This window comes from Ranitomeya imitator, chromosome 4 (assembly GCF_032444005.1).
Source record: "Ranitomeya imitator isolate aRanImi1 chromosome 4, aRanImi1.pri, whole genome shotgun sequence".
In the NCBI taxonomy this organism is placed as follows: Eukaryota; Metazoa; Chordata; class Amphibia; order Anura; family Dendrobatidae; genus Ranitomeya; species Ranitomeya imitator.
This window is the reverse complement of record NC_091285.1, coordinates 382,795,448-382,819,832: the sequence shown is the minus strand read 5'-3', so window position 1 is coordinate 382,819,832 and position 24,385 is coordinate 382,795,448. Positions and strand designations below refer to the sequence as shown.

Here is a 24,385-nt window from a genome sequence, read left to right as displayed (position 1 = left end):
CCGTCGGCAACAAGCTCCACGTGATCCATGATCTTTTTACTTCCCGCAACCTTTCCTTCCTGGCCCTCACTGAGACCTGGCTGATGCCCCCCGACACTGCCTCCCCTGCTGCACTGAGTTACGGTGGCCTCCACTTTACCCACACTCCTCGCTCTGGCAACAGACATGGCGGAGGAGTGGGTTTCCTTCTTTCCAAAAACTGTTCCTTCAGCCCTATCCAATCCCCACCCTCCTTTATCCTCCCTTCTTTCGAGGTTCACTCCGTCCGTATCTACTCTCCCTGTAATCTCCAAATGGCTGTCATACCGACCACCAGGCTCAGCCACTGCCTTCATTGACCAATTCTCCACCTGACTTCTTAACTTTCTCTCTGCTGACATCCCCACAATCATCATGGGCGACTTTAATATCCCTATTGACACCTGCCAGCCTGCAGCCTCCAAACTCCTGTCCCTTACCTCATCCTTTGGACTTACTCAGTAGTCCTCCACAGCCACCCACACAGACATACACTAGACCTCATCTTTACCCACCTCTGTTCCATATCTAATCTCACAACCTCTCCCTTCCCCCTATCTGACCACCATCTACTCACCTTCTCATCCTTGTCCTCCTCACCTGCCCCCCATGTCCAGCCACTAGTACATCCTTGCAGAAACCTTGCACACCTAGACATTCAGACTCTCTTCTACCTGTCCCCCATATCTTCACTCCACGACATGGACAGCGCCACAGTTTTCTATAACGCTACCCTCACATCAGCCATAGACTCCGTTACCCCTCTCATGCAGGGCAAAGTGTGACATATCAATATGCAACCCTGGCATAACAATCTCCCCAAAAATCTTCGACAAGCATCCAGGGTCACGGAGCGGCGTTGGAAGAAAATGCGCCTGCCAGACGACTTCACTGCCTTCAAACAAGCTACACTTGCTTTCAAATTAGCCCTCACCTCTGCTAAACAGACATATTTCACAAACCTTGTATCTTCATTATCCTACAACCCAAAACAACTGTTCAGCACATTCAACTCTCTCCTCCACCCACCACTACCACCTCCAACTCCCCTCACCTCTGCCGAGGACTTTGCCACCTACTTCAAAAATAAGATCAACCAAACAAAGCAAACCTTTACTGGTCCACCACCCCATATACCAGACTTCTGCCCTTCCCTAATAACCTCCCTCTCCAACATCACTGAAGGAGAGCTTACTCATCTCCTTTCCAAATCACACCTCACAACGTGTGCACTTGACCCCATCCCTTTCCACCTGCTCCCCAACCTCACCAACGCGCTCATTCCAGCCCTAACCCATCTCTTCAACCTATCGCTAACTTCTGGTACCTTCCCCTCTGCCTTCAAACATGCCACCATCATACCCATCCTCAAAAAACCTAACCTTGACCCAACTGCTATGCCCAGCTATTGCCCCATATCACTGCTCCCATTTGCTTCCAAACTCCTTGAGCAGCATGTTTCGTCCCACCTCTCTAACTCTCTCCTTGATAAGTTCCAATCTGGCTCCCGCCCCCACCACTCCACCGAAACTGCCCTGACCAAAATTACTAATGACTTACTCACAGCCACAGCTAACAGACAGTTCTCCATCCTTCTCCTTCTCGACCTGTCCTCTGCCTTCGACACAGTCGACCACTGCCTACTGCTACAGATTCTTTCTTCTCTTGGCATCAAAGACCTTGCCCTGTCCTGGATTGCCTCATACCTTTCCGACCGCACATTTAGCGTTTCCCACTCCCAGACTCCTTCCTCATCCTGCCCTCTCACTGTTGGAGTCCCTCAAGGCTCTGTGCTAGGGCCCCTACTTTTTTCCATCTATACCCTTGGCCTAGGACAACTCAAAGTCCCATGGCTTCCAGTATCACTAGTATGCAGACGACACTCAGATCTACCTCTCTGGCCCAGATGTCACCTCTCTGCTGTCCAGAATCCCGGAGTGTCTATCAGCCATATCCTCCTCCTTCACCTCTCGCTTCCTAAAACTCAATGTAGACAAAACTGAACTCATCATTTTTCCTCCATCTCACGTACCTCCCCTACCCGACCTATCTATTATGGTAAACGCCATCACGCTCTCCTTCACCTGATATCCGCTGCCTCGGAGTAACTCTCCATTCTGCCCTGTCCTTCAAACCGCACATCCAAACTCTTGCCACCTCCTGTCACCTCCAACTCAAAAATATTTCCAGAATCCGTCCCTCCATCAGCCCTCAATCTACTAAAACTCTTGTGCATGCCCTCATCATCTCCTGCCTCGATTACTGCAACACCCTCCTCTGCAGCCTCCCTGCTACCTCTCTTGCACAACTCCAGTCTGTCCTCAACTCTGCTACCCCACTAATCCACCTCTCTCCTCGCTACTCCCCTGCTTCTCCCCTCTGCAAATTCCTCCAATGGCTCCCATTTCCCCAACAAATCCAGTTCCAACTACTGACACTGACCTACAAAGCCATCCACAACCTGTCCCCTCCCTATATCTCTGAACTAATCTCCCGATATCTTCCCTCACGTAATCTTCGATACTCACAAGACCTCTTACACTCCACACTTATTCGTTCCTCACACAACCGCCTCCAAGATTTCTCCCGAATATCCCCCATCCTCTGGAATTCCACGCCTCAACACGTCCGATTACCCACCACCTTCAGATCCTTCAGACGGAACCTGAAAACCCAAGTTTCAGAAGTGAAGGACGGCATCCAATCCAGGTGAAAGAAGTAAACACTTTATTGTGCCAAAGGTGCACCTGGATTGGATGCCGTCCTTCACTTCTGAAACTTTGGTATGTACTCCTCCACTTGGATCCTGTGGAGTTAGGACGAGCAACCATTGTATACTACAGAGTGCTGTCTGCCGCCATTTTGTTGTTTGGAACCTGAAAACCCATCTCTTAAGGAAAGCTTACAGCCTGCAATAACCATTCTGCCGCCTCACCACCGCCTGAGCCGCCGCCTCACCACCACCGGAGCTGCTGCACACCTGACCTTCTGTCTCTTCCCCATTATCCCATAGAATGCAAGTCCGCAAGGACAGGGTTCTCTCCTCTCTGTACCAGTCTGTCATCGTAAATTTGTTTACTGTAAAAAAAATCTCTAACTTTGTATGTAACCCATTTTTATGTACAGCACCATGGAATTTAATGGTGCTATATAAATTATTATTAATAATAATAATAATAATAATAATAAAAATAAGATCTCATAGTTAATGTCTTATGCATGTCAATAACTAAATTAGATGGAACCTATAAAGTAGGGCAAGCACCTGTAAGCCCTCATATACAGTATTCTAGAATGAAGCCTTTATGTCCCTAATGCGCTCTGCATAACACAAAAAAGAGCTATTATACTCACCGACGGCACGGTGTGGTTGGCGTCTCTGGCCTTGATCCGGTGCCTCCTCTTTCCTTACGACTGCCATTCTCCTTCCTGCTTCGTGTGGATGACGTGTACCATGTCTTCCACACAGTGTTCTCCACTGAGCTCCTGTGCGGGCGTATTTCTTTCAGCCCTGCCAAGGGCAGCGCAAAGTAGAATAGTGTTCATGTGCCGGCACTCTCTCTTCTTTCCCCGCACATGCGCATTACAGTACTTTGTTCTGTCCTTAGCAGGGTAGAGAAAAATACACCTGCAGAGGAAAGCGATGGACGTATTACGCGTCATCTACACAAAGCAAGAATGAAAAACAGAGATCGCAAGAAGAGAGGAGGCACCGGACCAAGACCAGAGACGCCGTAGGAGAGTATAATAGCTCTTTTTTGTGTTATGCAGAGGGCATTAGGGACATATGTGCAGCTTTCTAGAATGCTGTATATTAGTGTTTACAGGTGCCAGCACTACTTCATATACGAAAAACCTGGTGACAGGTTCCCTTTAAAATAAACCTATAGACGGGTAAAAGGAAACAAATCACTAATTCCCTGTAATGTACAAAGGCTGCAGTTGTACAGCATGGTGGATCTGTGGTTGGTGTTTTTCAGCTCTAGGGTTCTGGGTTAAAATCTTTTCAAGGACATCTACAAGGAGATTGTATGTTTTCCACATGTTTGCGTGAGATTCCGTCGAGTACTCTAAAGTATGGAGGGGGAACCAAAAACCTACAGATAAGGAATTCAGACTGTGAGCCCCAATGTGGACAGTGATGATTATGTCTGTAAAAATGCTGTGGAATGTAATGGCGTTCTATAAGAGAGTAAAATAAATAAGTTTCATCTTTGGGAAGTTAAATAGTTTCCAATCATATGTAACAGAAAATAGCTGTGTGTTTGATGATATTTGTAAGAATGATTTGCCTCTAAACCCAGTTATTCAGGTAGCACATAGGGATCACCCAATATATATGCCCCTAACAACCAGTGTAACCGTGTTGTACACAGGGACAGCACTGTATGGTTTGCTGGGAGGTTTGGCTTAGGATGAACCCTCTTTTCTGATTGGTTGATTAGTGGCATTGGTCTAACAAAGGTGGAAATAGGGAGCTTTTATTAAGACCATTCATCACTTGGCATATTTTACTATGCTACGTTGCTACCCCCTCCCTTTGTTGAGATCAATTATGGGTGAAAGGCACAACAAAGAATAGAGCATTAATAACTCATTTCAGGATAGCAGCATAGACTACGGGTTACAATAGGGTAATATACTGTTTAATGCTATATCTGGGATAACAGTAGTTTCTATTTTACAGCCCAAATGCTGGAAAGATAGGAAAAGAGGTATAGAATTTATGAAGGCCTATAACCTCCTGGAAAACTTCATGAAGTAAAACGAGAGAAGCAAAACTAACAAAAAAACTCTTTTAAATAAATATAGTTCTAAAAACTGAAAAAAAAACCTGTCCTGTCTAATTTAATAATAGATCTTTCTCTCTGAAAAAAAGGAGACTGACGTCGTGCACTCCACGGTCTCACTATTTTGACAGCTGTGTGAGACCTCACCCTTCTGGAGTGGAAGATTTGGGTTTCGGTCTCTTACTGTATGCTGAATGTCACTATAAAGAAGCAGTGGAAGATGGATTCTTGTGTATCATAGAGCAGCAGGAGGACGAGGAGGCTGTCACAGTGGCTAGAAAAGTAACTGAGGTAGATCCTGGCACAGACTCCTATGGTCAGTCTACAGTATATAGTGAGAGACTGAGTAAACCTTTACAGGATGCGGATTTCTTCTTTTGCAAATTATCAATTTACAAGCGGCCATGTCCTCTTGTTACAGAATAACCCTTGAGATGCAGCAATGTCGTCCTCTTGCAGATTAACCCTTTAGACATGGCTGTATCCTCCTCCTCTATCTGGGCTGCCTAATACATATACAATATTCAGTGTGAAGTAAAGTTCTGGCTCCAGGCAGGAGGCAAAGAAAATTTTAGCTCAATTTGTGTTTAACTCTCACCTCATTGAAATGTATTAGAGGATTAATTAACCATTTTTGTGAATTTGACAAAAATTAAGGAAATCGGGTCCCTCACTGTATTCTATGCACGAGCAAGTTCACAAAATGGCAAAAAACTGCTACACCCGATCGCAATGGTCCACTTTACCATTCAGGTGCTGTATATAGTCAGCTTCCCACTCACACTTATGAGTATCTCTCCAGATTTTGAGCTCTAGACAAGTAATACTTCTACTCCTGCAATACGGAGAGAAATCATATCATTTGCTAATGACATACTGTATTTTTAAAACTACACTTTTTAGAAAGAAAAAATATATAGCTTAAGTATTTGTGAGTCTTAGCATTTTCCTTGATCATAGATCACCCTCCAAACTCTGACACAGTGCCCATCCTGATCAGTGAGAGAACTGCTCTCTCCTCCTGCCAGACACGGATTTATCTGATTGGTGTAGGGCAGGAAAGAAAACTGCCAGGTCATGAACAACACTATAATGCACTGTATCTGTCCCTGACAAAGCCACCATGTTTTTTTTTTTTGCCCCATGGACCAGTCTTGGACTTCACTGGCAATTGTCTCGTGCTCTTCGCTTGAAATTACTTCACTGTGAAGGAAGGCTGAGTGGATTTTGCTGCTATAGGAATCCTCCATATATACAGCACATCCATGCTTGTCGTGTTCAATAGGTATTACGTGTGTGTGTGTGTGTGTGTGTGTGTGTGTGTGTGTATGTGTATATTATATATATATATAATTATATATATATATATATAATTTTTCTAGGCTCAATCTTTGCTTCCCCTATTTGATATATGGGTATATATTATATATTTTATTCATGGCTGGCTTCATGATGGGTGGTGTATTAAAGGATCTGTGACATCTGACTCTGTCAAATAATATTTTGATTGTGAATGCAGTCTCTCCACCTGGGAGAATTTGGTGCACCTACTTTTGAGCGTTTGTAGCTTTGTAATCTAATTATAGGATGCAGGTTTATCGTTACTAATGAATCCATACCAATAGGTCTCTTGTACAACCAGCCCTACCAAACCTATGAGTAACCTTCCCTACCAGGTGTCAAAACAAACAAATATATCTATTTTGGCATTTTTCCTCTGTCCAGTGTATATTTGAATGATATATAATTGTTATAACATTGTGACATATAATTGCTATAACATTGCGGTCCATGGGGCAGAACCCACCTCTTGTGGATATTTTCTGGTTTTAAATGTTTTTGAAGAAATTTGGGTTTTTGCACAGTTGAATAAAGCATTTAATTATTTATATTCTTGGTGATGTCCATTATAGCGTGTTCTTTTCTCTTTGTTCAATTATAATGCACTATATTCGGATTGCACTTGGCCATGCATGTCAATGAGTGGGTGAAAACCATTGGAATTCACTGTCACTTATGTATTTCCCATAACCGAAAGGTCTTTAAGGCTACTTTCACACTAGTGTCGGAATCTCCCCGTCGCAATGCGTCGGGCAGAGATTCTGACGCTAGCGTTTGACGCACTGCACAACGGGTGCAGCGGATGCATTTCTCCGGCGCATCCGCTGCCCCATTGTGAGGTGCGGGGAGGTGGGGGCATGCGCGGTCGGAAAAAGCGGTCCGTCAGGAGCAAAAAACGTTACATTTAACGTTTTTTTGCTCCCGGCGGTCAGCCACAACACGGCGAAACCATCGCACGACGGTTGCGACGGGTGGCAAAGCATCGCAATGTGTCGCTAATGTTAATCTATGGGGCAAAAACGCATCCTGCAAACAACTTTGCAGGATGCGTTTTTTGCCATTAACGACGCATTGCGACGTCTGGCAAAAACCGCCAGTGTGAAAGTAGCCTAAGTCTACGGCTGCAGTTACCATGGTTGCTACACACAAGTTTTTTTCATCCAACTTCATTTGTTAAGTGCAGATATATTTTATTTTCATTTTTCTCACGGTTCTCATCTTGTCAATGTTAAATTTAGAAAATAGCAACAGATTGGGAACAAATAAAATAAGCAGTACCTGTTCGGTTTAGCCGTGCCATGTTCATCATTGCCTCCTGATATGCCAACTCCACATCTTCTTGTGTAACGACCAGCTTTATTTTATTCCATTTTTCTGGCTGGTAGTGTTGAAAGAATATATAGTTAGAAAATTCATGCAAAATATTACATTGTGTCTCAATCTTTGTATGTTTCACATAGAACAGGAAAGATATATATCTTGGTACTGTGTTAGCCAGTAGATAGAAAATTTAGAATTGAGAGTCCTCAGTGGTTGATACCTTTTAATGGCTAACTGAAAAGATAGTAACAAATTGCAAGCTTTCGAGACTACACAGGTCTCTTCATCAGGCAAAGACTAAAACAAATTCTGAAGAATCACATATTTATGCACACCATAGCACAGAGAAAAAAAAAAGGAGGGGGAAAACCATGGATAAGACAGGTGACATGAATCCAGATTTGGATTAAGGGGAGCTGCACGGAAATTACAACCTTAGAGATGCCCGCTTACAATCCATTTTTCCAGACCCACCACTACTGTGTTTTAGGCAGCCCCCAAATCTAAGAAGCATCATTGTCAAGAGCTCCCTGTCCTCTCCAACAGCTGCAGGAACCTTTCCTTGCAATCAGAAAAAATGTAAAACCTGTCCATTTATAATGACCACGGACAAGATAAAGATCCCCAATTCACATCAGGACTACAAGATCCCAGGTACTTTCAGCTGCGTCACTTCCAATGTGGTGTACCTAATTATTTGTACTAAATGTCCAACTGGGGGTCTGTATGTGGGGGAGACAGGGCAAAAGCTTAGAACAAGAATGAACTCTCATCGCCATACAATAAGAGAAAAAAGAATGGATTTACCTGTGGCAATACATTTTTGTCTCCCAAATCATAACATTATGGACATGAAATTACTTGTGTTAAAAGGGGAACTTCAAATCCCAGAGAGACAGAAGAGTCTGGGAATATAAACTGATGACGACCTTCGACACTCTTAATGAAGGAATGAATGTGTCGCACGGATTTATGTCTTTTTACATCAACTAAGGAACTTGCCCCTCAGACTATGAGGGGTCATCACATCAGAGACCCTAATCAGAGGACAATAAAACAATCCTTATCTAAGAGCTGTCCCAATGTTTATGGACGTAACTGTTTATCACTCATGGTAATTCTGCTTCATGTCACCTGGCTTATCCATGGTTTTTTTCCCCTTTTTTTTCCTATACTATGTTGTGCATAAATATGTGATTCTTCAGAATTTGTTTTAGTCTTTGCCTGATGGAGAGACCTGTGTAGTCTCGAAAGCTTGCAATTTGTTACCATCTTTTCAGTTAGCCATTAAAAGGTATCAACCACTGAGGACTCAATTCTAAATATTTTTCACATAGAACAGTAAGTTGGTGGGAAATTACTTGTAATGTAAATTATACAGACCGCGGGAACCTTCAGGATTTATCTCTTTAGAGCTCTCCTTGAATGAAGCATAGGTGCCCATGTTTGGCTTCCCCTCCATTCACTGTCAATGGGATTGTCGGAGATAGAGTGCTGTACTCTAGAATGGACTGGAGGGCAAGCATGCGAACCTATGCTCTGTTCAAGACCAGGTATTTTTGGGGTCCTGGAGCGCTGTTCTCAGGATCATTGGTGGGCTCAGCTGTTGGGCCAGCAATCAGAAAGGTATGCCTTATCCTATGAATAAGTTATAACTTAGACTCTTGGGAAAATCACTTTATGTGGGGGTTATTGTATTTATGGTCTGCAGACTTAGCACTGTGGTATACTGTATACGTCCTGTAGTTCAATTTAAAAATGGAATAGTTCTTTAGCAGCGCAGTAGTATACAGAGATTATTACCATACTACATAGTCCTGTATCTTAGCAGGGCAGTGAAATGAACTGAATGACCACAGTAATATAACACCTATAAATTATTATTTTGTATAAGAATGAGGGTATAGAGAAGCTTACTTACAATATCTAGCCATTGATGAACTGCTACTGCAACTTGGGTCCCCAAAGGCTTGGTCAATACAAGGACATCCCCAGGTACTGCATTGTCTGGCCTGTGTGGATACACGAGCAGACAATGTATGCCATGCATATAAATTTATCTGTCAAATTCTAAATTTGTATCCTGCTTTTTAACGTAGCTTTGCTTACACAGCCTACAGCAATCTGGTCTCCAAAATGTCTTCTGATGTAGGAGACCTGTCCATCAGTCTCTTCCAACACTTGGAAAAGTTGTACTTCACTTGAAGGAGGCTGATGGACAGGTATGGTAACATGCTCCTCTATCGGCAGCCATTGTGAGAACAGAACTGCACTGTTTATGAAGGCTGCACTGACAAGTCGAGGAGGAGAACCTGCAATCCTGATATACTAGTAAGTGCTACAAAATAATGTCCCCAACACATTGGGAAATATAAAGATAAACGTGGACAAGCCCATATTACAAGTTCATATTAAGAGGTTCCTTGCTAAGGAAAAAAAAAGTGTTTTTTGTTGTCAGCACAACACTTTGTAACATTTTGTGTGATACGATGGGTTAAGATTCTGTTTCTATAAAAAGTTTACGCGCTGTGTGAGCCATTGCATGAAAGATGGCTAAGTCTATTGAGACAAGCCTGTCCATGGGGCAATCCACAAGGACACACCCGTGACTCTCCGCAAGCAACATGGGCAGGAAGCTTTCAAAAGGCACAATATTAAAGGGAACCGGTCATGTCCCAAAATGCTGTTAACCTGCAGCTACAGGGTTAACCTGTAGATTAATAGAGTCCCTAAGCCATGCTGCCTCTGCATTGAAAGCCCCGCTGCCGGGAGGAAATGCACTCTATTCCTCCCAGCAGCCGTGGGCTTTCAGTCAGAGGTGTGGCCTCAATCACCACTCAGTACACAGTGAGCAGCGACTGACAGCAGGCTGTACAATGATGAACTGTACAGCAGGGTGTTCGAGTGCTGTGGCATAGTTACAGTGATCTCTATGTACTGAGTGGAGACTGAAGCCTCCATGACTGAAAGCCAGAGGCTGCCGGGAGGAATACAGTTCTTTTCCTCCTGGCAGCTCGGCATTAAGTGCGGTAGCCACACAGCTTTAACCTGTAGATAAACCTATATCATGGATGATACCAAACAAATTGTTACATTTTTCACAAAAAATACATAAATATGCAATGTGCTATAAGTGATTGATGGTCCTATATTTGGTACAACATCCTTCAAGAGCAATTTGGTAAGAACAGTTTGTTGGGACGGTATTATGAGGGAACTCTTCCAGGTCACTTCTCCTTTTGGCTGCATTGCTGTTATTCGTGTAAATGTATTACAGTCTCACATGACGTATGACTTTTTAAAAGTTGCTATTCATAACTCTTGCTTGCAGCTCATTTACAAAGCTAACCGGACACACTTTTCCCAAAGTGGCCAAGTGGCATAAAATTGGAAAAAGTTGCAAATTGTTATTTTAAAAAAAATGGCATGTCTAAATGTGAGAGTTTTTGATTCCAGAAAACTGATGCAAAAGCCTTTATACACATTTTCCTTTTTGTTGTGTTTCTAATACCTAGACATGTGAATGTATTAAACTAGTTACATGCGAGTGCCTTTTACTTTCACCAATTTCCTTTTTTCCCTAAACATACATACATGCAAGTTACTTATTTATTTTGTTACAACAGTGTAACGCTTTACACAACTTAGTTTGTGTCTGACCAATGCATATCTAAAATAGATATAAAGGTAAAAAGTGCAAAGGTAAAGGAACGACTTTCCTCTCCACCCAAAGCCAAGTGCTGGTAATAAAAATGATGAGGCTGATAATGCTTTACAACATTACATAATTACATGTCTCTGTAACTTCTAAACACATTGCTGACTTTATCCTTATTCTGCGCTTCTCACATAAAGGTTTTTATGAGCAAACAGAGGAAAACAAGAGTGAACCTATAGGAGAATGCAATTTCTACCTAATGAAAGTCTTTTTTAAAGTGTGCTACACTGCCCTCTTCTGGTAAAGAATTCATACATTCGCTTCTATGTAAATGCTGTATTACAACTTCAATAAACCTCAATTTAAAAATTTGGGAAAACATTTTTGTCTTTTTTTTCATGAAAAATACTATTTTAGCCAGTAAACCATTTAAGTGACTAGAAAGTCTGTACAATTCCTGTTGCTTGTAATCCCAACATATTCTGATGCAGAGTACACAGTTCTGTCCCAAATGGGGATCACAGTAGTCTCAAACACTAGAGCCAACATATTAAAGGGAGTTTGTCCACTAAGGAGCAACCGCTTCTTAATCTCTCAGTGATTCAACCAAAAACAATTGTGATAGGTGTAATTAAGCTAAAAAAAAAAAAAAAAGCGAACCAACCCTTAAAATTTAACTTTTAATGCAATAGGATTAAAAAAAATTCCCTAGAAAAATTCTTAAAGGGAAGGTACCGCGTTTGTAGATTATTAATTAATGTAATGTAGCATAACATGCTGCTAGAACCCAGATTTGAATGCATGTAAAACAGATTTTGTGTGTTATATGAGGAGAAAGAAGGCACTGGGGGCTGACATCTTGGTTTTGCAGCAGTAGCACGTCACTATCAGTGTCAGATTACGGCACCCCATGGACATAGGAGATAATAGACCGGCTCGGACCCCATCTGTAACATTGCAGCAGCATTAGCAGTGAGCTGGGCACGCCTCTGTGGGCTGCACAACTCACTGCTGTAGGTGTGACTAGCTGCCATTTTATTAGAGCCCTGTGCTATCTGCCCAGCTCCACTTGCTCTCTATCGCAGGACAGAAGCACTGACTGCTCCTCTGTACTCCAGGCACTGCAGGTTCTGGGCAGACATCCTCTGCTCTCACATGCTGCCCTGTGTGCTTCCCTCTGCTCTGTCTCCGCCTCCCCACAATCCCAGTGATCTCCGGTAAACTGCACTCTCCCCTGTGTCGCTCTCCCTCTCTGTGGGGGGTCTCTGTGCGGCGTGGGGGGGTCTCTGTGCGGCGTGGGGGGGTCTCTGTGCGGCGTGGGGGGGTCTCTGCGGCTTGGGGGGGGTCTCTGTGCGGGGGGTCTCTCTGCGGCGTGGGGGGGTCTCTGTGCGGCATGGGGGTCTCTGCGGCTTGGGGGGGTCTCTGTGCGGCGTGGGGGGTCTCAGTGCGGCGTGGGGGGGTCTCTATGCGTGTATGCAAGCATCGTCCGATGGGACTACAAGTCCCATCGGACGATGCCTGCTACAATGACAGTGATTGACACATTAGCCGATTATGGGACAGTAATAGTCCCATCATCCGGCTAATGTGTTGAATGAAAAAAAAAAAAAAAAAAAATACTCCATACATACTCCATATATACTCCATACATACATGCTACATACATGCTGCATACATACTCCATGCATGCTACATACATGCTACATACAATACATTACATACATATAGACATACAGTACATTAAACATAGATTTCATACTCACCATTACTTGTCATTTTGATCCTCGAAGCCAGTGTCATCTGTAAAAAAAAATGAAAAAAACAAACAACCAATATACTCACTGTCCGCAGAAATCCATGAGTGTCCCACGACGATCTCCCGTGGAGAGCAGCAGCATCAGATAATGCGACTGCTCTCTAGGGGCTCCAGGAACACAATGACAGCAGGAAGGTATCCTTCCACCACTGTATTCCTCCGCCGCTGTAAAAAAAAAGTCCCTAGTCTCACTTTATGCCATTGCTGTATGAGAATTTTTCCCAGGCAGCAATTGCCATAAAGTGAGACCTTGTCCTAAGGTAACCTCTCAGTGATGCACTGCAGGAGCCATTGTCTCCTGTCAGTGTGTCACTGAGGGTCCTATAGAGCAGTGACATCACCCGATGTCACTGTTCTATAGGGGAGATCGTCGTGGGACACTCGATATTAATTGGACTACGGCGGACAGGTAGTATACGGTTTATTATTTTACGTTTTTTGCAGGCGCTGAAGTATGGTAAGTATGGTGAAATGAAGAATATTAAAATACTTTTTTCCTAATGTGTGCGTGTTTTTTTTAACCCTTTCTTACTATTGGATTAATAACGGATAGGCGTCTTATTGACACCTCTCCGTTATTAACCCGGCTTAATGTCACCTTACAATAGCAAGGTGACATTAACCCTTCATTACCCCATATCCCACCCCATTTCTGGGGCGGCTGCGGACTGGTATTTGTAGCCCGGGGGGGGGGGGGGCAATATCCATGGCCCCTCTCTAGGCTATGAATATCAGCCTGCAGCTGTCTGCGTAGCCTTTCTGGCTATAAAATATAGGGGGACCCCACGCAATTTTTTTTTTTTTGGGGTCCCCCTATTTTAATAGCCAGTAAAGGCTATACAGACAGCTGCGGGCTGATATTCATAGCAGGCTACAGATATTGGCCCCCGGCCGTCGGCTTTCCCCCTCTGGCGCAGAAAATTGCACGGGCGCCCACGCGGTTTTTTTTGTTTTGTTTTAATTCAACCCTCATAAAGGCCTCTTTCACACTTGCGTCTGTACGAGTCCGTCGCTATGCGTCGGGCCGACATACCGACGCACGTTGTGAAATTTGTGCCCGACGTGGGCAGCGGATGCAGTTTTTCAACAAATCCACTGCCCATTCTGAAGTCTGGAAAGAGGGGGCGGAGTTTTGGCAGCGCATGCGCGGTAGAAAATGGCGGACGCGCTGGACAAAAAAAGTTCACTTGAACGTTTTTTCGTGCCGACGGTCCGCCAAAACACGACGGATCCGTTGCACGACAGACGCGACGTGTGGCCATCCGTCACGATCCGTCGCTAATACAAGTTTATGGGAAAAAAACTCATCCTGCGAGCACATTTGCAGAATCTGTTTTTTTCCGCCAGATCCGTTTTTTCCACCGGATCCTTTTTTTTCCCGCCTGATCCGTTTTTTTTCCACAATTTCCTTTTTTTCTGCCAGATCAGGTTTTTTTTCCATCGGATCCTTTTTTTCCCGCCTGATCCGTTTTTTTCCGCCGGATCCGTTTTTTTTCCACAAGTTCCTTTTTTTCTGCCAGATCAGTTTTTTCCGCCGGATCCGTTATTTCCCGCCAGATACGTTTTTTTCCACAAGTTCCTTTTTTTCTGCCAGATCAGGTTTTTTTCGCCGGATCCGTTATTTTCTCATTGAGTTGTATTAGCGCCAGATGGCCACACGTTTCATCCGTTTTTTGCAGGATCCGTCAAAACAGCTGTTTCCGCCGGACGGAAAACACATACAGAGGAACGGTTGAATCGCGATTTCACCCGCCGCTATTGCGGGCACGTCAGTCATGTTTTTTTTTATTGACAGATCGGGTGATTCTGAATGCGGCGATACTAAATATGTGTAGGTTTGATTTTTTTTATTGTTTTAACCTGGCACAACTCGATCGGCTCAGCTACATAGCAGCGATCATCAGATTGCTGCTCTGTAGCTGAATTACAGGCTTGCTATGAGTGCCGACCATAGGGTGGCGCTCACAGCAAACCGGCATCAGTAACTATAGAGGTCTCAAGGACCTCTATGGTGACCATCCTGACGCTATTGCGCGCACATGTCAGCTGTACAAAACAGCCGACATGTCGTGACTTTGATGTGGGCTCAGCGCCGGAGCCCACATCAAAGGAGGAGACACGACATGCGCAGAACATGTTGCGTTTTTTACTGCGATGCGTTTTTTCCCCAGAAAAAACGCAACATATGCACAAAAATTGCGGAATACATTATAAATGATGGGATGCATATGTATGCATTTTTAAATAGTTTTTATCGCATTTTTATAGCGAACAAACGCAAAAAAATGCGAAAAATCCTGAACGTGTGCACACAGCCTCAAGGTGTATCTCCCCATCACACTCCATATGTGTCTCACTCATCATACTTCACGTCTCTTTCTCTCCCATCAGTCACTCTTAGGCCGGGGACACACACAACGTATAAAAAAAGGTCCGTTTTTGACGGACGAGAATCGCACAAATGTTACCAAAACAGTGATCTGTGTGCAGTGCGAGGATGCGATTTTCTCGCATCCAATGATCCGTTTGGCATCCGTGTGACATCCGTATGGCGAGATTTTCTCACACACTTGCAAAATGAGCAAATAATGGCTGAGTCTTTCCTGTCACCTGCCCAATGCCTGAGAATTTCTCGCAAGTCACACTGATGGTCCATGTGCTGTGCTATTTTTTCTCACCCCCATAGACTTTCATTGGCGATTCTCGGCTGAGATACGCTGACAATCGCAGCATGCTGCGATTTCACTCGGATCCTGAATACGGCCGAGAAAATATCGGATGATGGGAGCTGCCCCATAGATTAACATTGGGACGAGTGCTATGCGATTTTTTATCGCATTGCACTCGTCCGTATTACGGTCTAGTGTGACCCCGGCCTTAGCCATACAATGCATCTCTCCCCTCCCTCCATAATGCCTGGTTATTCACTGCAGAGCTGGAGCTCCTTCTTATCTTCTTGAGGGATGAGTCCCAGACAGCTCCCAATGCTGCTCCATGCACACCACATGTCTTCACTCTTCTTGGGTCCAGATGCTGCTGAGCCCACTGTGTTCTGCTCCTCTGTAAACTAGCTGTGCCTCTGATGCAGTAACTGCTGGTGATAGCAGGTCACAGGGCAGTCACACACAAAATGGCTCTGCCCTGTGAAGCTGCTCTTCATTCTTACTGTTGGGGCAGTAACTGCTGACATCACCATTTCCCTCCCCTTTTGGGTGGTCTAATATCCCTGGGGCAGAGCTGCTAAATCTTACTATAGCTGCTTGAGGTCTAAAACGGAAAATGCTCCCCCTAGTGGTAAATATGTATATTTGTAGAAAAATATATAATATTTTTCATATAGAAATGTTTGCAAACAGTGCAAACGTTGCATTAATACATTTTAATTACTATTTTAAGCTTAATTTCACAAAAAAACAAAATACAAGAAAACTGGTGGCACCTTCCCTTTAATTCTTAACAAATGCAAATCGCACCTCCCAAAGGTTTAGATCAAGGGAATATGCCCTAATAAGCCGATAGCCTGCCTGACAGCGGAGGTTGGCACCCTAAAATTCGATGTGGTGCCCCCACTCAACGTCGCACTGACAGCCTCCTATAAGAGAGGGTGCAAGTATAGGCGTGGAGCTCTATTGTTTACATATGCACTTTACTGAACATTTGGCTATGCATTAGAGGTGAAGATAACCATCCTGATCTTGAAAGGGTTTATATAGTTACATTACCATATGTCAAAAAACCCTTCAGTATTATAAAACGATATCGCTAGCGATCCGTGATGTTGCAGCGTCCTGGATAGCGATATCGTTCAGTTTGACAGGTAGCAGCGATCAGGATCCTGCTGTGCCATCGTTGGTCGGAGCAGAAAGTCCAGAACTTTATTTCGTTGCTGGATCTCCCGCAGACATCGCTGAATCGGCGTGTGTGACGCCGATTCAGCGATGTCTTCACTGGTAACCAGGGTAAACATCGGGTTACTAAGCACAGGACCGCGCTTAGTAACCCGATGTTTACCCTGGTTACCAGTGTAAATGTAAAAAAAAAAACACTTCATACTTACATTCCGGTGTCTGTCGCGTCCCTCGGCGTTCTGCTTCCCTGCACTGTCAGCGCCGGCCAGCCGTAAAGCAGATTACAGCGGTGACGTCACCGCTGTGCTTAACGGCCAGCCGGTGCTCACAGTCAGTGCAGGAAAGCACAGCGACGGGGGACAGTCACCAGAATGTAAGTATGTAGTGTTTGGTTTTTTTTTTTACATTAGCACTGGTAACCAGGGTAAACATCGGGTTACTAAGCACGGCCCTGCGCTTAGTAACCCGATGTTTACCCTGGTTGCCAGGGGACCGGCATCGTTGGTCACTGGAGAGCTGTCTGTGTGACAGCTCTCCAGCGACCACACAGCGACGCTGCAGCGATCGGGATCGTTGTCTAGATCGCTGCAGCGTCGCTAAATGTGACGGTACCTATAGTCTAGAGACTATCAGCAAGATCATAGATATTTTGTTTAATTTGTGTGCATGTTGGGTAACATTGGTACGGGTTTAGTAATAGGGGCTTACAGGGATTTCAAGGGACAGCCGACGTTGAGTGGGGGTGCCATATCGAATTTTAGGTTGCCAACCTCCGCTGTCAGGCAGGCTATCAGCTTATTATGGCATGTATAGGGGCAGCGTGAACACTGTATCATTACACTGTCCATTATTCCCTGGTAATATTCCATTGATCTAAACCTATGGGAGGTGCGATTTGCATTTGTTTGTTTTTTTAATCCTATTGCATTAAAAGTGAAATTTTAAGGTTTGTTCTTCCTTTTTGGTTTTTAATCTCTTCAGTGCCCTTTGTAAAGCAAAAACAATGGATTCTCTCCTCCAACAGCAGCGCCATTCTAGTGATGTCAGCACCGCTATTTCCATTATTGTGTCATCTGACCACTGCAGACAATCAGTGGCAAATGACGAGCTGCAATCTTTAAAATTTTGCCACAGTGGACATCTAGACTGATGGAATAATGACGAGCTAGAGCTGATAAGCGGCCGATAAGATGTACCTCATTAATATTCCGTCAAATAAGACATCTGCTCTGATGAAATAGTAAAGGCTGATTGGCTGCAGAATAGCGGTACCTCCACCACTGGAACAGCGCCGCTTAGGGAGACGAGTGTCCATTGTTTTATTTTACATGAAGTGATTAATAGGTTGTCCAGTATTGGAGAACCTCTCTAAGGTTTTTTTTAACTCTGGGTGAGGCCACCTAGAGAAACTGGGGGAGAACATGTAAAAGCTCCATGCAGATGTTGTCCTTGCTTGGGTTCAAGTTCAAGACCCCAGTGCTAAAAGGCAACGATGAGAAAAAAAAAAAAAAATGGTGTCTACACAGCAATTCTTCGTAATTACACTAAACTAAGTCACCAGTAAATTATTACAGTTTTTTCGTTCTTGGTCTTTTCTATTAAAGACAAGAAATGAATATCTGAAAAGCTTCGGAATGTGATGCCGCTGTAGATAAACCTGATTGTATCTCGGCACAGGGTGCTGTATATACAGCCCTGGGATACCATATGTTTAGCAACTCACATTATGAACTCATTAGGCTGACATACAGTGGTGGCAACTCCTCCTAGAACTACCCAAGGATTTAATACAGTCTGTCCTCCCGTAACTGAAGTCCCAGCTTCTTCTGCAGCATCCTTGAATCCCTGAATGATGAGGGGCATTACCTTGTCTCTTTCCTGCAAAATAAGAAATATGCAAAATATGATGCTAAAATTAATAGAGCTCCTTAGAGGATACTGTATACATAGTATACATGGTATACAGACGCTGAACTGATGGTTTCCTCTAGGTTTCACCTTCTACCCACAAGATTACCCCTATCTTTTTTCCCATGCCCCTGTGTTTGTCCATTCTCATCTTTCCCTCACTATCATCAGTTAAGGTACGCATACAGTTTGACTTTGAGGTAGAAAAAATTGACATGGATTTCATGAGCAATTCATGTCAGAAATCCATGCAGTTTTACAAGGCAATTTTCAGATGAGGAAGGGGGGATTTTTTGCATCTTCTTGACTTTAATGTCAAGTTTGGTGCAGAGTCCACAGGAAATTTGCATTACAGAAGGGACATGTCAGTTCTTCCCCCCCCCCCCCCCCATGCAATATGGTTTTAAGACCTCATAAATGTCATTTTTCAATTTAAATCAATAGGAAGCTTATGTAAAGAGTACTTGAAGAGGAATTTGGAACAGAATCCATTCCAAACTCTGTGTTAACATACCCTTATTCTGCACACTGAAGCTAATGTTTACACCCACTTCTCCCTTTGTATATTTGTATTTCTATGATATATCTTTTCCTCTACTTTTTTGTCTTGAAAGGAAGCAAATTAAAAATAAAGCATCACACTTAAAGTTTGCATTAAATGGAATCCGTCACCACCTGGGATTTTTTTTTACCTATTAATATGAGCATACAGGTAATAGAATGGTTAAAATAGTCCTACATGTATGCCTCATATCAGTGGTCTTGATGTGCAGAAATCATCTTTTATTCTGTTATGGTAATGATTTCTTCCAGGCTCTGGGGCGTGCGGTGCCTGAAAGTAATCTCGGGCTCCAGTGTTCATTTGATAATCACCCCCTCCCATCAGCATCAGTGCTCTGTGACGTGTTTGCTGGCCCTGGAATCCCACGCCTGTGCCCTGCAGTCTTGCAATTATACTTACCTTTTCTGCCCTACCATGGACATTGGCAGCATTGTTCTTCTGCGCAGGCAGGTCACTGCTACTGAAGTAAAGCTCCGCTCACCAGCGCCTGCACAGAAGATGCCAATGCCCATAGCAGGGCAGAAAAGGTAAATATAATTGCGTGATAAGCAGACGCGAGATCCCGGGGCCAGCAAACACGACACATGGCAGTGTGACGCTGATGGGAGAGGGTGGTATTCAAACCAGGGCTGTGGAGTCGGTAAGCCACAGTTGCGACTCCGACTCCTGGATTTTATCAGGTTCCGACTCTGACTCCTTCATAAATGGCCAATTCGTAACAATAAATTTACTGTTGTCAAATATTAACATCGCACTACCTAGGTTAATACGATTAATCCCCAATCCCCACAGTTTTAAGCGTACCCTAAAAACTCATTTGTTCAGACTGGCCTACCGCCTCAATGCATTAACCTAACGATCCCTGTGTGGCCTATTTATAATAAAAAAAAAAAAAAAAAAAGGTTCCTCGCATCATGTTCTCATACACTTTATGCAGTATTAGCCCTCTGTGTCTGTACTGCTACATACTGGTTCATGCAGCTTTACATGAACACCTGAGCCTTACACTATAGCTGGTCCGAATAACTAAAGCAATTGTTACCATCCACCTCTCGTGTCTCCCCTTTTCCCCATAGTTTGTAAGCTTGCGAGCAGGGCCCTCACTCCTCCTGGTATCTGTTTTGAACTGTATTTCTGTTATGCTGTAATGTCTATTGTCTGTACAAGTCCCCTCTATAATTTGTAAAGCGCTGCGGAATATGTTGGCGCTATATAAATAAAAATTATTATTATTATTATTATTATATATCGCACTTATTCTGTTTCTCACCATCATATAAGTAATCAGACCACTTAGAGCAAAAACTATATTTATTAGAATACAATTAGAATATAGCAAATAACTTGTATAAACTTTTCTAAACTCTTGTAAGTAAATATGCAATAAACACTTAAGCAGTTAATAAGAAGAAATCTATAAATTTGTCCTCAGAAAAAGTATTGCCTCTGTCAGATCCTCCTTCATGGATGCCCTCAAATCTGATCTAATTATTTTGAGAGCAGAGAACAACCTCTCTATACTAACTTGGGTTGGTGGCGAAGCAGTAACCACTCGGGCAACATCTCTGACAATGTCAGGATACAGAGGAATCGCTTGTTGCACTGTTATTTTTGATGAACGGTCAAATTTCTCAATTTCTTTTAGTGCAAATGAAAAATTCTGCTGAAATGTACTGGCTGTGTTCTTTGATGGGGATGACTCTTCTATGCGGGAACGCTTTGCACGGTCCTTGTGATCGAAATATTTTTCGAAATTAAATTCTTAATCAGTTGATGAGGGTGAAGATGTGGCAGGACGACCAAATTCTTCTTGTTCCTCCTGACTGTTCTGCAACTCTTTCATCCTTACTGCTATTTCAAACAGACCTTCTTTTCCTTTAGTTAGCTGTTGATCATCTAGAAGAATCCGATGCATTGGGTCTACATAAACAGCTGCCAAAAGAATGTTATTTTGTAATAGTAGCTCCTCTCTCCATTTCATTGATGCAGCAATGCCACTTGCAGTTAACCCTCCTCTTTGGGACAGGCGAAACATCAGGTTCTTCCACTCCTTTAAGAAAATACCTGGAGTTAAGTCCTCTGCTTGTAATTTTTTAGTCACTGTAAATTTAGTCACTGTAGCAATTTTTCCAGCTCAGTCACCTGATTCCACTGACTTTCATTTTGCATCAGTTGAGGGTTAGCCATGTCTACAAGAAACGTTTTCAGTTCAACCAAGCGCTGAATCATTAAGTAAGTACTGCACCATCGTGTGGCTTGATCAATAATTGCCCCTTTTCCAGCACGTTTCTTCAAAATTGAGTCAACTTTAGGGGTTCTGGCAACAGTAGCCAATTTTCTCACCTTGCCAATCAGTGTAGCAGCATGTCCTTCTTGCAGACTGTCTCTTATAGCCAGCTGTAACATATGCACAACACAGCGCACGTGATGAATGAAAGAACGTATTGACACAGTTTCAACAAGATCATCTAAACTATCATGTTGCTGTTCATCTGAAGCAACTTCAGTTTGCTCCTCAGTTACAATACTGTGTTCCTCTATTTCAAACATTTCTGTGTCTGTGGACCCAGAATGTTCTTCTAGCTGCTGGTCACAATCATTACTCTCTTTCATTAGCTTAATAGTACTTCTCATATTTGAAGCATTGTCAGATACGACAGAAAGAACTTGCTCTTTTTTAAGCTCAGTCTTGCAGAACCTTTTCCACCAAGACCTGGAGAAACTCACTGGTGTGATGAGCTTTGGTGTCTTTTACTGCCAATGTCGTGGTAACTATTTCATTTTTGTCACAAACAAATCGGACATTGATGGCAAAATAGTTCACTCTGTGACGTGTGCAGGCATCCATTTTAAGAAACAGAAAGCGTCCCTTGAGAGTTTTTTTTTAAAGTTCTTCCTTTTGTTTAAAAGCTTCTTCGATTACTAATTTTCTAATGCTCTCTCTCTCCAGAGAAACACCAAGCTTGCGGGCCATTTCCCCATTCAGACACATAAAAGCTGATCATGAAAATAATGAAATAGGCACACTATCCTTTACAACAAGCTCTATGATCTGTTTTTTAAATGTATTTACTGTCATTGTCACAGTAACTTTGTCACTGACAAAATATCTTGCAACTGATGGCTGCAAAGTTCTCTGCTCCTTTGTTTGGCTGGAAGAGCTGGGCACTGGTTCATTGGTTTGGATGTAGTCTTTCTCATCCACTGCTTTCAGTACTTCTGGATGAAAGCGCTGTAAATGTCTCTTTAGATTAGAAGCTCTGGTAGGAGCATTGTTATCTTTGCCTGAATATGCCTTGCCTTCACAGCATTTGTTTTCGTCTGGATCATTTGTCATACACTGACAGACATAATGTTTTCTATCATGAGTGATGGTGAAATGTTCAAATACAGCTGATTTAATGCGACGCTTCTTTGACATTCTCAGGTTTTTAATTCTGCCTTCACAATCCAAATGACAATTGTTTTTCCTAAAAACAATTGTACAAAATTATTGCCAGGTCGTACAACTGATATAGTGGTCAGTAATACTGTTATTCCTCATGTACTCACAGTTAACTGATGCAAAGTTTGTTGAAAGGATAATACTTCTTACAGTCTTCCTCTTCTGAGTAGCAGCTTTGAGATGCTTGGAAGACGCACACCAAACATCTAGTCTAGTGGAGGAGCTTTACTACTAAGAATTTGCAACACATTTTCACTTTCAGTTGCATACATTGTAAGTAGGGGGGTTGGGGCAGCATGAGGTTAACCAAGTATAAGATTAGATAAGGGCAGTGGAGAACAGTGACACACAAGACATAAAGGTACCTTCACACTAAACGACGCTGCAGCGATCCAGACAACGATCCGGATCGCTGCAGCGTCGCTGTTTGGTCGCTGGAGAGCTGTCACACAGACAGCTCTCCAGCGACCAACGATGCCGGTAACCAGGGTAAACATCGGGTTACTAAGCGCAGGGCCGCGCTTAGTAACCCGATGTTTTCCCTGGTTACCATCCTAAAAGTAAAAAAAACAAACGCTTCATACTTACCTTCAGCTGTCTGTCCCCGGCGCTGTGTTTCTCTGTACTGGCTGTGAGCACAGCGGCCGGAAAGCAGAGCGGCGACGTCACCGCTCTGCTTTCCGGCCGCTGTGCTCACAGTGAGTGCAGGAAAGCAGAGCGCCGGGGACAGACAGCCGAAGGTAAGTATGAAGCGTTTGTTTTTTTTACTTTTACGATGGTATCCAGGGTAAACATCGGGTTACTAAGCGCGGCCCTGCGCTTAGTAACCCGATGTTTACCCTGGTTACCAGCGAAGACATCGCTAAATCGGTGTCACACACGCCGATTCAGCGATGTCTGCGGGAGATCCAGCGACCAAAGAAAGGGCTGGCCTTCTAGCCCCGACCAACGACATCACAGCAGGATTCTGATCGCTGCTGCGTGTCACACTGAACGATATCGCTAGCGAGGACGCTGCAACGTCACGGATCACTAGCGATATCGTTTAGTGTGAAGGTACCTTAAGAAATGTCTCTATCTCCAGCAGAACTGCTTATCACTGTTGTTCATAGTTTGATAGAACATATATATTTGAGTAACATTTATAAAATTCATATGAAAGTTCAATTATGAAATATTAATACATTTTTTTAAATCTGGAGTCGGAAGATTTCTACTGACTCCGACTCCAACCAAAACTAACTCCGACTCCACGACTCCGACTCCACAGCCCTGATTCAAACAAAGACAGGAGACAGTTTTCTTCCAGGTACCGCATGTCCTGGAGCCTGGAAGAAATCATTACCATAGCAGAATAAAAGACTCTCTCTGCACATCAAGACCACAGATATGAGGCACACAGGTAGGACCATTTTAACCATTCTATTACCTGTAGGCCCATCTTAATAGGTAAAAAATAGTCCCAGAGAGTGACAGATTCCTTTTAAGCCTTAAAATCACAGAATTTTCCATTTATACTGTTGTGCTCAAGAGTTTACATACCCAGGCAGAAATTTTGCTTTCTTGGCCTTTCTTCAGAGAATATGAATGATGACACCAAAACTTTTTCTTCACTCATGGTTAGTGGTTGGGTGAAGCTATTTGTTGTCAAACTACTGTGCTTTCTCTATTTAAATCAT

At 43.4% G+C, this 24,385-nt stretch overlaps 1 protein-coding gene across 8 annotated transcripts in view; it reads right to left on the bottom strand.

The window, feature by feature from the left end:
- Nucleotides 1-24,385, bottom strand: part of SEPHS1 (selenophosphate synthetase 1) — a 165,984-nt gene that overhangs the window by 50,647 nt on the left and 90,952 nt on the right. For all 8 annotated transcript variants that reach the window (XM_069765189.1, XM_069765193.1, XM_069765188.1 and 5 more), the window contains 3 exons: nucleotides 18,515-18,669; nucleotides 9,391-9,481; nucleotides 7,428-7,527 (listed from right to left, as the gene is read on the bottom strand). In XM_069765189.1, the coding sequence (XP_069621290.1) occupies nucleotides 7,428-7,527; nucleotides 9,391-9,481; nucleotides 18,515-18,669 (346 nt within the window). The remainder of the gene's footprint in view (nucleotides 1-7,427; nucleotides 7,528-9,390; nucleotides 9,482-18,514; nucleotides 18,670-24,385) is intronic.